Genomic DNA, 14,768 nt, shown 5'->3' with positions numbered 1-14,768 from the left:
AAAAGCAACGGAAAACCAGAGTTGCACCAAATGGCACTATTATAATTACCTACTTTAACTCTAACAGGGCGTTTTCACAGCCATTAGTGATCCAATTATGCAAGATCTCCTAAGATGAAATAAATGGCCCTGTCACACGGTCAGTAATTATCACGATATTTGGATAGCGATCCATAGTGATGGATTGATAGATCGCGCACGAATGCTACATGTTCAATACTTATCGCGTCAGTATTTGCATAATTTTATTGCTGAACGCTTATTATGACGCAAGAACACATTTTTATATTGTACGTATAATTTACAGATAATGTATTCCATAATTATTTTAAAATTTCCAATGTTAGTTAAAATTTTTTCAATTTGTTTTGAAAGGTTTTAAGCGACGATAGTGAAGGCAGAGCGAATACGTTTTCGATGTTCGCTTTATGAGGGTAAAATATGTTCTAACGAAATGTATGGATCGCGTTTTTAAAGAGGTATACGTTCAATATTTATTGACGATATTGCGATCCGCGATCCAGAGTTCAAAATTGTTAGAAATGTTATGGTAAATGTGTTATTACAGTACCCAAAGGAATAACGTAATTTTCTGGCTGATGTTTCTAGTTTCGGCGACATATTTTTTTTAATTAGCCAAAAGCAAATTTTGAGCCCGTGCAATACATTTAAATTATATATGAATAAAACATTTTTTGAAAATCGGTTAAGAATCACTGAAATAAACTACCGTCCCACGACAGTCAGGTCTACATAACCGCAACGACCCAGACTTAAGCCCAAAATACAATAGCGCAGTGGCAGTGGCAGCGGCAGTTTTTCGAAATCAGCTATTTTTTGGAAAGTGTGATGTTCAATAAAGCGTCTCACAATAGGTTCTTTGGCGTACGCAACGCGGTATCCCGCGGACGCACAAAATAGCCCAGAACTTATTCCCTTACTCAACAAAATGGTTAATAGAGCGCGAAAATTGGATCGTAACATTCTTCTTCTTCCTACCCGAAACCGCCCTGACTTTTTCCCCGGGTAAAAATGGATAAAGCGTCAAAGTGCATATCAGCTGTTTTGTGTTTACATATTGCCTGCACTTACCTGGTGTTTATCAAATTTTTGAAACAAAAATTCAATTTCCAAGGGTTTCCATTTAAGCGACAAAAACAAAAACAACGCGAATAAGCTGTTTCTCAAATTCTGGGAACGAAATGTAGTTTTTCGCATTCCCGTACTTCTGGATTATGTTCCATTTTTGAGAGCAAATTTTTCGCTAGTTCTCTAATAACCGGACCCGGTCCGGATTGTTAGGGAAATAACCCACTATAATTTCTACGGAAAGTATTGCTGATAGAGCCACAGCATTATATATGAAATTAATCATCTGCACAGAATATTTAGAAACGGCAATACTGTGAAATTTTTTAGATAAATTAAGTTTTTAACCTCATTGAACACACTCTAATAAACGTCATATTTATTGTATAAAATAAACAAGATATTTGTTTTGGTTTTTAATTGAATAGACTAGTTTTCGTATAATAAATACGTTTAAAATCATCAGATGTCACTATTTCCTGCGTATATCAATGTTGTGCAAGATCTAAGAAGCGATGAAGGGCCAGAAGATACTCCAACCACCTCGTCTACATGGTTGGCCAACAGTAGTTTTCCTTTAGAAAACGATGATATAAAAAATTTGGAAAATGTTGAAATAATTGAATCAAGTACTTCATCTAGCGAAAATGAAGTTGAACTCTCGCAATCATCGCATCAAAAAAAGAAAAAGCATAAAAGGAGTAAGAAAAGAAGAAAACTCGAGCATGATTGTGAAATCAAATTAATAGCCCCAGTGTTGGAATTTAGTGGCAATGAGGAGTACTACATAGATAAATCTAAGACAAAACAATTCCTTTCTATACGTACTTTGCATAAACCCGCATGTCCTCGGTACAGGCATTCATTTGGCCACATTTTGGGAGCTAGATTTTGGCACCATTCAAATGCCAACAAAAAGTCTAGTAAACGCTATTTTCTAGCAAAAGTAAAAGCTTCCAGTGATCAAAATTATAGTTCAGTTTTACCTCTAGACGAAAATGAATATAATGCACGAATGGGCCAATTGAATCGAAAAACATTGGAGGCCTCTTGCGATGTGCAAGTCTGGCTCGACTTATTGTCATTGCAGGATCAAAATCCATACAAATGGTCACGACTTTTGCTAGCTGAGAGAAAATTGGACATTATAAATCGTGCATTAGCTCGCTTTCCATGCAATGAGCAATTATATGAACAATACATTGATATTATTAACGTCACGTATCCTTCCTTTGAAGTGACAAAAATGTTGGATCGCTTGTTGCAAAAAGACCTTTATAGCTACACATTATGGACGGCGCAGATAATGACAACCCAAGGTTCGATGGCAAGATGTATCGTGCCGGACGTACTTCGTATCTATGAGCGTTGCATGTCTAAAATGCATCACGCCAAGCAAATGAGCACGCAATCCTTGGCACTAGAGAACCGTGATTCAGACAATGTAATGCTGCGTTTATTCAATAATTGCGCACTTTTCCTTCGGCAAGCGGGATTGTATGAGCAATTCATTGCATTGTTAAAGCTTGCTCTTGAACTAAATGTTTCAACAGATCATTTTAAAGCATTTGCTCCCTTGGAAACTGACCAAAACACACTAATTGAATTCGAAGAACTTGTTTTGCAATCAGGGTTACCTATGAATGAGATATGGCTTCGTGTCGAAAAACTGCGGCAAGGTTTTAATTTTTTGCCTTTCCCAGATAAGATTAAATGCAATGATCCACAACGTATCGTGTTCAACGAAGATATTTGCCACTATATCTATCCGTTAAATTCGCGAGACAATGCATTCTACCTGATACTGCTAATTTTACGGTTACTTAAAGTACCCTTTATTCAGTGTGAAGGAATGGCAGAAAGGTTTAGCGCACATCTGGAACAAATCGGAGAATCCGATGCAATTGAAGATACATTAACAGTTTGTATTCAACGGAATTTCGCAATTTCACAGGAGCTACAAAGAGAATTTCAAAAAGGAATTTACACACTAGCTAAGGAAATGGCTGTAAGTCCTACATTTTTAAGTAGCACCATCGGCCATGACATCTACATTCGTTGCATCAGTAGTTTCCTACTCGAATGTGCTGCAACATATTCAAATATTGATAAACGAAAGCGCGATCTCTTTATTGTACTCTGGTGCCGTTTTGAGCGATTACTGTTGATTCTCGAACGATGTGGTTCCAAAATGAATAGTGAATATATAAAAGAGGGGCGGAAGCGCTTTAAAAAATCTACTTAAGCAGTCACCTAATCGCAACGTTTTGCTTTTATATACTGAGTTTGCCATTTACGAATTTGAATCTTTAGATCAATCTAAAAATATGGACTCAGTAACGCACATATTTGAAAACCTAATTGCCTCACATTCCGCAGACGAGACACAAGCATCGGATTTATGTTACACCTACGTTACATTCGCGGAAATGCTTATCGGGAATGGGAGGCAAAGCAACGCATTGCAAATACTAATATCTTATGCTTTAGGTAGCAAGAGCCAAAATGATGAATCAATTGGATCTGGAAAAAAGCTTGCAGCACTACAAAAGATCACGGAAAAGTTAGAGCAATACATTGCAATCGAAAAAAACGTTGAGGTCATGGTACTGGAGCAGTATTTATTGCCTGATTATACTGTATCGTTGTTGAAGGTGCGCGTGCTAATCCAATGCCTTATTGGACAAAAATTGGATGCAATAAAATATATGAATAAACTACTGAATATATTTCGTGGTATCAATGATAGGCATAGGTTTCTACGTGAACAAATTCTGGAGCTATACGTGGCTGCACTGCAAATAACTTGCCCAAATTGTGTTGTGCCAAACGCATTAGTGCGTGACAAAGTTTTTGCTGCTCTCGCTGAGTTTCCTCGGAACCTATTTCTCCTGCAACATTGTGGCATGTTGAGCTCACAGCCTTGGTTTCGAATAAGAACTGCTTTTCTTCGTGCCAAACCGACGATATTGTCAGTGACATTTTTAATTGTTTTAGCACGTTATCGGTTCCTTAAGATGAACACCGATGAGTTATTTGCAAATGATGGTATATATGTTATTGAATGGGATAAGCGATGTAATGAATTAATCATACGTAATCGTATTCTGCACGTTTTTAAAACTTTGTCAAATGATAATCTGACTCAATCAAAAACGAGAACGACATTGCTAAGGAATGCTCTCTTTTGGCGATTATATATCCGATTTTTATCTGACCAGTGCACTGATTTTGAGACGAGCAAAAGGTGTCTTTTGACTGCTTTAGATGAATGCCCGTGGAGTAAAGCGCTATACCTGGATGGTGCGACATATGTGCCACAAGAGTTGACTCATTTGCAGGACCTAATTATTGAAAAGCAGCTGCGGATATACGCACTGCCCGAAGAGCTTGAGATTCTACGTGGAACTTGAACGATTGATTACTTTAGCAGCCAACGCTCAAACATACTTTTACTACTGATATTCATAACAGTCACTAAATAGTAATAATAAATACATACATACATATAGTTTATGTAAATACATTTATGCCTGTTATTTTATTTATGCAATTTGCATATTTACTGCATTCCTGACATGCAATACATATACATACATACATATGTACATATAGAGATGTAAAAAATGTTGACAAATAAATACATACATACATATGTATGTATATACATACATAAAGTTTTATATTTTTTAATAGCTAGATATATTTATTAGCATATAGGATTAGTAAATATAAAAGTAGGTACATACATATGTACATATAACGACGCGCATATCTTCTAATTTGGAGGATTTTTTTTTATTAATGGTTACTATTGATGTATCAGCAATATGTGTCTAAAGGAAGTAAAAAAGAAAATAAGTGTCCAAAGAATGCAAAATGGAAATTTCCACTGATGATAGCAACTGAAAAATATTTCTTGCGTACTCTATGCATGTGCATAATGAGGAAATTTTCAATACTTCTCATGATCACGATTTTTTAAAAGTTATTGCAGCTGTATAGCCATTCTTTTATGGCGCCAAGTGGATTTAGCAACAGTTTTGAAGAAACAGCAACAAAAGCTGCAGAAACAGTTAGAAACAAGTAATTAAAAAAAAAATATTTAAACAAGGTTTTATTAGAAAAATCGACCACCACACCGCACCACCCAACGACTAAATTCCTTTGGAGTTATTTCTTTCCATTTAAGTAATATAAGGTTCTAAATATGAAACAAATCGGGATGTTTCAAATATCTCGACTCCTGCGCCACCTATTGTATTAATTCATCTTTCATATTGCGTTGTCATCAGGTTCTAGTCAGGTTTGAAGTTTCCAGTCTCTAGGTCAGTGGGAAGTTTATTAAAAATTGATTGCAAGATTTGATTACGCACCGGTGAAACTTAATGAAAGCTGGTAATAATAAAAGCTTATACAAAAAAATCCTTTTAATCAAAATGTCAGCGGCAACCACAAACATGAAGTTACCATCTGAAAAACCATTTGAGCCACTGGCAACGAAACGACGCGATTTCTCATATTCCCTTTTGGAGTTGCTTGTTTCATTCACACACGGCGACTTTTTGGTATGCAATTATTGTTTTCGGCTGTGAACCGCTAACTCAATTTACGCAGGCGAAAGAGAGCACAAAGCGTTTTACCCGACACAAAAAGTTTTGCTCCACACAAAAAGTCGTTTACTTGCCAGCTAGCAAAATATCCGTGAACGTATCCGAGAATATACGAAAAAAAATCCGTATAAAAATCTAATATTTCTTCCGTTTTCCGATTACACTTTCAGCCGTTTTCCGGTTATGTTTTCCACTGTAATGAAATTTTTCTAATTAATTTTTCGTTAAATTAGCTTTTGTCCTGAACTTCACAAATGCTTTTTCATAGTTACTGAAAACCCAAACAAGAAACAAATGCATTCATTGCAATTTTATTTAAAAAATGCTTTTAAAGTATATCATTTTAATATTTTGCGTCCGCTGGCAATCGAACCTGAGACCCTCTGGGAGCTACTAAGTATTAGCATTCACCGCTGCACACTCAGCTAGAGTTAGAACATGCATGTACATAAATGACAGCATGTGGATTTTTTTTTTTAAATATTCGTAAGGTTTTTCGAGCTAATTTTTTTTGTTATTTTTCCATAAAAATACCGTTCAAGCTTTAACCAAACCATATACAAAGTTTAGCAAAATTCAACAAATTTTAAACTTTTTAATTTGAATCTCTAGGACACTTTTGAGTATGCAGTTTTATAGCCCATACATAATAATAAGGCGCATGAAGTGGAACGCCTAAAAATCCCATGGGTTCAAGTCCTATCTCAAAGAAAGAAAAACGAGCTCATCTCGGTGAAAATTCTCTCGGTTGGTGGAAAACTAAACTAAAATACGACAAATTGACAGATCTGGCCCGCAAATATTTGAGCGCTCCACCCGCCAGCGTTCCAAGCGAGCAATTTATCAGTGCAGTCGGCCTTATATACGAGCCTCTAAGAAATCGCCTCATGGGAGAAAAGGCAGAAAAATAACTCTTTTTGAAATATAACACCGTGCGACAGTAAATTTTACACACGAAAAAATCAATATATTCACAAAACTGGGGGCCAAATATAGTAAAACTGCGTTTTTAGAATTCCTCTCTGACGTCAGATTTTTTTTAAAGGACTTCGGAATTTCTAGAATTTGATTGAATAAAATGATTATTCAAAAGTTTATATAGAGGGCAAAAATGTTTTTGATTAAATATTTTATTCTTTGAGTATATAAAAAGAAATTTTTGGGATCAAGAAAGTATAAGTTTTCTGGTATCCTTTACAATGATACAATTTTTTTAAAAATCGGTTTGTAATTTTCTTGTTTGAAATATTTTTTTTTTTATAAAAAAAGGAATTTTTTGCTTTCAAGTGCTTTTTCTCAAATTTTTATATACGAAGTATTCAAATATGCACACCAGAAGAAAGAGTATTTAATCGCCTTTACATCGATACGATCGGTTAGAAATTTTTTGTTATTTTATTTTTTTTTAAATAGGTATTTTTTCATTTTAAGTGTTTTTGCTCAAATTTTTATATACGAAGTATACAAATACGCATTGCGTTTACAATGACACCAACTTTTTAAAAATCACTTCAAATTTGTTTGAAATATAAGGTTTGTAATTTTCGAAGACCCGACCTTTGCCCCCTTATATCACCTGTAATATAAGTTTGCAAAACCATTTAAATAAGAGCAAAAGGCGGTCTACGAATAAAAAATAATTTTTTACCAAAGATCCTATTTCGAACTTCGAAGGCCCATATCTCGATTTCGGAGGCTAACTTCGAAAAACGGAGAAATAACTTTTTTACCTATGACTCAATCTCTTAAAACAACGTGGTTTGGTCCAATACCCAGCGGAGTGCTGTACAGTGTAGTGATTCTAGTATCTTCATTTATGTATATTGTAACAGAGCCGCGGGTTCAGGCTAGTATCTTATAAAGAGAAGTGTAAAATATTTTTATGTAAATCTAATAAAGTTAGAAGGACGAAATTCGAGGATGTGGTAGTTTACATATTAGTCCTTGGCATATATTTTTTTCAAAAATAAATATTGGAAATTTCCAAGGATATTTAAGGATAAAGTTGTCCTTTTCAATATTTATTCGTCCTGGTGCTACAAAAACTTAATTTTTTTTTAAATTCCACAGAATTTTTCCTTTTAACTGATACCCATATTGTTACTCTACAATGCACCAAATCTTTTAAATAATTTTTTTATTCAATCATATCCTGGAATTTCCAAAGTCCTTTAAAAAAAATCCTGACGTCATAGAGATTAATTAAAAACGCAGTTATACTATATTTGGCTCCTAGTTTTGTGAATATATTGATTTTTTCGTGTGTTTTAAAATTTTTTGGTTTTTGACCCACGGTGTATTCTGTGTTTTTTTTTAAATTATTAAAATAGGATAAACAAAAAAAAAATTCTTATAACTTGTCAACATGTTTTGCGTTCATAATTTTTACAAGAGGTGTATACATACCGAGGGCTTATATTCAATACCCTAGACTTTTTACAAAAATGGGTTTCTGATATAAAAATCCACCTAAGATATTAATGTCGACCTTGTACAAAGCTTGACAGAAGAATTTACTTTTAAATTGCAAAGTCAAAATCAACATCAGCGATGACTGGTAACTCCCAGATGGGTTCTAATATCACAAAGTAGATTTTGTGAAAAATGCAGATAGAGGGTATTGAATATATGTAAGCCCTCGATTTGTATTTGTATAACTACGGCTACCCACTAAGAACTGTAGCTCTTCAAGAATTTTTACTTGCAGTATAGATAAATGCACGTACTACATACAATACAAAAAAAAAAACCAAAACGTGTCAGTTTTTAAATTTATTCAGCAAAAATGTTCAGCTCGATGTTCTCTCTAAAAAAATATGCCCAAGTTTTTTGTTGCAAAAATTGTGTTCGGACCGTGTTACTTTATAACTTTGAGCTTCAAGAGAAACTGCAACATTTTGGCGAGGCGCTCCTACTTCTTTGAGTGTTTACCATTTAGCTTCCCTGAGGTGATTTCGGGGCCATGGACAATATCCACTTAATTGCTGATTATGCCAAAGCTATAATCACATCAAAGTGTTGTTTCGTATGTACATACTTAGGTTGAATTATACGGCATAATACGTCTCAAAACCATCCCATAACCCATCCGCCGGGGAGAACTTGCTTTTTTTATTTATGTTTTATCGCTTTTGTCGAACAGAGAAAAAAAAAATTGTTTACACCAAAATTGCTCACACTATCATTGATATACATACATACACATACATAGATAGTAGTAGCGCCTACATCATGCACTACAAATAAATATTGTATGTTCATAGATATATCATTATATTGCGCTCTTATTGATTAAGAGCGCCTTGCTAGACAAGCTGCTCGTGAAATGGAGTGGATTAATTTCCCTTGATTTAATGATTTATTTAAGAAGTATGTATGTATGTATGGTTATGGTTAGGTGGTTGTATGTATGTATGTATGTATGTGTGTCTATACATATATAGCTGCATGGGTTGCGCTCCCAGCTGACCGCCAAAGAGCGTGGGATATTTTCCATTCGGCACCAGCCCTCTGCATCGGTATTCGTTAGCCAAGGGGGTGGTGGGTGGGGGAGCTTTTAGCTAGCCATTCGGCAGACTTCGTTGTCTCACTTTTATGATACATTGCGGCTCGTTGGCCGACTGACTGATAACTTGTTCGCTTGGCCGACTTTTGCTCTATGAGCTGCTGTGTGTCTCAGTGTATCTTTGTCGTGTTTTGCGTTCGGTTTGAAATGTTTTCGCGGTTGTGGCGTTTGCGTTTTTACTTATATGTAGCGCGCAATTGAAAACTAGAAAAAAGCAATAGGCACTAAAAAAATTATAAATACACAAACATCTTTAGAAATAATACAAGAAAAGGTTCGAAATCAAATCAGGTTATATGTAGTGTTTGCCAATATCTGTATGTATATACATATCTACATATAATTTCATTGCTTAAAGCGGTGGAGCGCTGTTGGTGACGATGGCAATCGCGCAGAGTTCGCTATAATGTCGATATAAAAATGAAAAATTTAACAAAATATAATAAATTTAAAATCCGTGCTGTTATTGCTAATATGGCGCATTGTCATTGTTGGTGTAATTACATATATGTATATAATAATGGATATAATTTGCATCAAGTGTCAATCAATTAGACGAATCCAAAAGTTCAAAAATTATCACCTTGCCTGAAAAAATGCTGAATTCTCTTCGTTTCCACAGAGCTTAAGCAACACCCCTCCGCCCCTTATTTCTCGCATGTTCTTTGCCGTTATGGTGGTTGTGGTGGTGCGGGGTTTGGGATACACTTTACTTCAAGGCCTTTACGCTCGTCCTCCATTAATCACTTCGCAGTTAAAACCACCTCCCCAAAGCCCAACGAACATAGCAAAGCAAATACGAGAAAAGTAGAATATTAAAAATAAAATCGAATAAAGCAAACAAAGTGATAAAGCGAAACCGAACGTGGATATGTGTGCGCGCGTGTGTGTGTGCACAACTGGATTGAAGTGTGTGCGCTTTTAGTTTTGTACAAATATGCACATACACACATACATACATATGTATGTATGTATATCGCTCATTTAATAAAAGATCATCGCAACTCAAAACGCAGAATTTCTCAGGAGACGCGCTTAAAGTTTTCAATCCACTTTCAAAATGCAGGAAATATAAATGCATATATGTGTTTAATTCTCACCTGGCAACTAGGCAAGATTTTAGCATGAAATTCCTAAATAATATGATATAATATACTATGTATATGTAATTCTGCAAAGTTAGCTAAAAAATTGCATTTTTTGAGTTGTGACGGTCTTTTAGTAAAAGAGCAAAATGTAAACATGTTTTTCGTACGTGTGCTCGCTGGTGTATTGAAAAAGTCGTCGTTTGAAATCGTAAAAAAATACCATAGAAGAATATTCCGCACGTAAATACATTGAAGAGAATACTCTAAATTAAATCGAGCCGCAATCATTCCGATTTACGCCGTTTCAATTGAGAAGGGAACCCTTTGTTGCTCATACGCCATGCTTGCCCGCGTAATTATATGCTTACGTAGTGTTTTGCATTTGTGGACATATGTATATACATACATATGTACATACATATTTAAGAATGTCAAAATATGAATGCATCTCTGTTCTCCCGTATATATATAAATACATTCATACAGTTATACATATATGTATGTACATACATACATATACATAAATATATCAGTGTGTGTAACTGTATATAGAATTAATGTCTGCATCAGCGTTGCCACTGACGACAAAATACTTACATACCATCCACTTGAAAAAAAAAAATTTGCCAAATCTGGAAAATATCTACCAATAACTTTTTTGACGGTAATCATTATGAGTAAAATAATTTAAATCAACATTTAATCACTATTTTATGATTTTTATTTTTTTCGCTTAAAAATAATAATTGTTATTGAGTTTTATTTGTTCGCACAACGGAAATAATTATTATTAGGTTTTTATTTTTTCGATCACAAGTAATGATTATTTTATGATTTTTGTTTTTTCGCTCAGAGAAAAAACTTTATTGAGTTTTATCTTTCCAGTTAAAAATACTGATTCAATTTAAATGAATTTACTGAAATTTTGACATGCAAATTTTGGGACTTAATCCTTTTATTAGGGTGTCGCTACCTCTGAAAAGGATACGTGGGAAATCGCACTGGTATAGTTTTTGAGTTTTTTGAATGATCATTATTCTTAAGTGGAAAAATAAAATTTGATGACAATTATTATCTTTGAGCGAAAAAATAAAAATTATAAAATAATCATTATTTTTGATAGAAAAAATAAAAATCAAATAATAATACTTTCGTTTGAGCGAAAATATAAAAATTCAATAATTAATTATTATTAATTATTATTTTGCACATTTATAGATTAAACATGAAACAAGAAAGTCATTGTAAATTACAGTAGGACGCACGAACACAAATACGAAAGTATAGTTAAAATTGCTTTACTTACGATTATTTTCCCTCGCTGATAAAAACTATAGTTTTGTTATATTTTTTTTAGTTATTTCAATAAAAATTACAAATTAATATGGAACTCTTTATTTATTCCTTCAACTAGAAGTGAAAATTATAAAACTTAAGGCAACAACGAAACTTCATCATTTGAAAAAGCTTCAACTGGAGTTATCATAGACAAATACAGTGACTCAAAAATGCTAGGAGATTTTTTTAATATTCACAATGTTTTTCAAGTCAATATTTTTTTGTTAGTTTCTGTATATAACATTCAAGCTACATAGCCCTAGCTGAGAGGGATTTTTAAGTCCGGCGCCCGAGTTTACTCTCGACGGCTCTGACAGAGAATAAAACCCTTACAAACTCATTTTCTTCAAACACTTATTTTGCAAAAATTTGAATACAAGTTTTCGCGTATTCCAAGCTAAAATAACTCCAAACGTTGATGAAATATTTTTGTATTTTTTGGGACTTATCACATTTCCGCAACCATTTTTGACATAGCAAATTTGCTTATAACGAAATACATACAAACAAATAAAAGGAAAGTGGGTGGTTCGATCTTTTGGAATACGATGCCCCTTTAATTGTTCTTGCTTTTTGCATCAAAATATAATATTTTAGGAGAAGTTGACTTAGCAACATTTCACTCTAAGCTAGCAACATTAGAAAAATTCAAAAATGAACTTTTAGAACATTTTTGGCGATGCAGTTTTATAGCCAATGGAGTTTAAGTAGACCCAACAATGTACAGTTAAAAAATGCCGTTGATTTTTTTTTTTTTTTAATTTTTTTACCGCCGGTGTTGTGTTTTTTTTTTTATTTAACAATTGCCACTTATAAAAGCGTTCGTTGATTTTTTTTATTTTTTGCGAATAATCATAGTGTGCAATAACATACCTGTCCATTTTTTTCTTTTTAACCGACTTCACAAAAAGGAGGACTTTATCAATTCGTCGGAATATATATATTTTTTTATGTATTTTACCGCATATCTTTGGACCACCTCAACCGATTTCGATAATTCTTTTTCTATCAGAAAGGTGGCGCCATACAAATTTACTGGTTTCGATTCGATCATTGGATTATGAGGAAATTAACGGTACTACTAAATGAAATGGGGTTTGAATGAAGCACGATATATTCGCCTTGTATCGATATATGGTATGTAAATAAAAAGTGTGCATTGAAGCGTTCAAAAATTAATGCAATAAAGTAGATTACACTTTTGTAAAGAAATTTATAATATACATACATAAACATTACGAAAAATAAAACGGATTGAAAAGTTTTATTTGTTTTTCAAACAAAATACTTTAACAAAAATTTACCTAAATGAAAACAAAATTTAGATTTTTACCAACTAAAATTTTTTCTGCCAATTTTGGTAATAATTTCCAAAGTGGCAACTCTGGTCTACTAGTATTTGGGAGAACGTATTTATAAAAGTCCGAGCATTTTTAGAAAGCTCTCTGCTTTACATATACATACATACTTACTAAAAGTGTTTTTTGTGTTACTTTTTTCGTTCACATCGTTCCTCTCTTTTTACACTTTTCTGTTTGAATGTTCGAGTATGTTTTGATTACAACTACGACAAGTTTGGCTGTTTACAATCTGCCTACATCTGTATTATTGTATGTACCTACATATGTATGTATGTGTTTATACTTATTTATGTGCTTACTTTTGTACCTTAAGCAAAATACAATAAATTTATATATGTACCTATGTGTATAAGTATTATTGTGGGTCGCAAACTGTATTCCTTTTAAATCCTATTAACTATAATAGTGACGAGATGCTGCTTTTATTAGGTCTCATTTATAAAATATTTTAAGTGCGAAAGCTCCGAATGACACAGAGCACATTGGTCGAATAAGACGAACAAACTTAGGGTTTAGGAAACGGTTTTTTTTTATTAGAGGATTAATCCGGTAACCGAAATCTCTATTGTATCAGCTCTTCAATATAGAGCTAGTGTGTTCGGTTGATTATGGCACTGGTCTACGGTTAAAGGAAGGGTGAGCAGCTGCATCTCTACAGCAAAATATTTAAACTTTAATATTTTCAATTGAAATTGCTATATCCACCTCAGCGTATATTCAACTTACCTCACTTTACATATTTTTTTTTTCAACAAAACCAACAAATTGTGAAAAAGTTTAAGATGTTTGGGTAATTGTTATTTTACAAACTAGTTTGGGAACTTATGTAAAAAAACGTTTGGAAAATATTGATTACTTCAATGGTTATTTTGTGTATATTTAATATTTTCTAGATACATACATACATATTTCCCAGGGACCGAGAACGCGTTCCAGTTTTGAGAATCGTTTGAATGGGAGCAAAATGAGAACAAAAGGTTCGGGAACGTTTCCGTTAGGAACAAAATGCGAATAAAACTATCGGGAACCTTTTCTGGAAGAACATAATTAGAACGAAAGTTTCGGGAACTTTTCCAATGAGAACAAAATAAGAACGAAAGTATCGATCACGTTTTCAAGAAGGATCAAATAAGAAGTAAAGTCTGGGGAACGTTATGCTGGAGAACAAAAGTTTTGAGAACTTTACGTTAAGAACGAGAGGGGCGCGTTGGGATGAAAAATCGTTTCAGTGAGAACTACGATTTTTAATTCAAAGCCGGAGGAAAGCTGGATGATCTCAACTTTCAGATCGTTTATCATTAACGTGAAATATTTATTTATGGAAAAAATTTAATTTTCTTTGTAAGAAAAGTTCGTGTCTTAAGTATCTCGTTGACTTTATTTGCATAATTATGCTTCAGTTCTTTTTTGATTAATTTTATTATTCAAACATTTCATTATGTACATTTTAAAAGCTTCTTGAGAAAACGGATCTGAGATTTTCATAGCAAATTTCTATTTGTTCAGAACTAGGACAACATAACATTGCTACACTGTACGACGTTTTCACTTTTTTCTGGAGAATTGATGAATGCAATGTTTTCTGAATATCTGGATTGTATAAAGAAAAGTAATTTCTCAGTTTTCCCAGATTGGCGATTTTAAGCATTTAAAATAATCGAAATTGATCTAATATTTTTGCATTCAAATGACCTTTCTGGGGGTATTGGGGTCC

General features: G+C 33.6%; 2 protein-coding genes across 4 annotated transcripts in view; both read left to right on the top strand.

Moving 5' to 3' along the window:
• The first annotated feature begins 1,456 nt into the window (after positions 1-1,456).
• Positions 1,457-4,729, top strand: LOC118750896 (nuclear exosome regulator NRDE2-like). The gene is given in 2 exon segments (XM_036485630.1): positions 1,457-3,319; positions 3,321-4,729. Coding segments are annotated over 2 exon segments (2,946 nt in total). The 5' UTR covers positions 1,457-1,555; the 3' UTR covers positions 4,503-4,729.
• Positions 4,730-9,332: 4,603 nt separating this feature from the next.
• Positions 9,333-14,768, top strand: part of LOC118750895 — a 34,450-nt gene continuing 29,014 nt past the window's right edge. The window contains exon 1 of one of the 3 annotated variants that reach the window (XM_036485626.1): positions 9,333-9,541. The gene's annotated coding sequence lies outside the window, so the exon portion shown is untranslated. Of the gene's footprint in view, positions 10,177-12,661; positions 12,831-14,768 lie in introns of those variants that run through there. The other 2 variants (XM_036485627.1, XM_036485628.1) reach the window with 2 other exon arrangements.

The sequence above is a fragment of the Rhagoletis pomonella genome, unplaced genomic scaffold (genome assembly GCF_013731165.1).
Source record: "Rhagoletis pomonella isolate Grant_MI unplaced genomic scaffold, Rhpom_1.0 Rhpom_scaffold_00442, whole genome shotgun sequence".
Classification (NCBI taxonomy): Eukaryota; Metazoa; Arthropoda; class Insecta; order Diptera; family Tephritidae; genus Rhagoletis; species Rhagoletis pomonella.
Note: the sequence above shows the minus strand (reverse complement) of the source record. Positions and strands in the feature narration are given on the sequence as shown.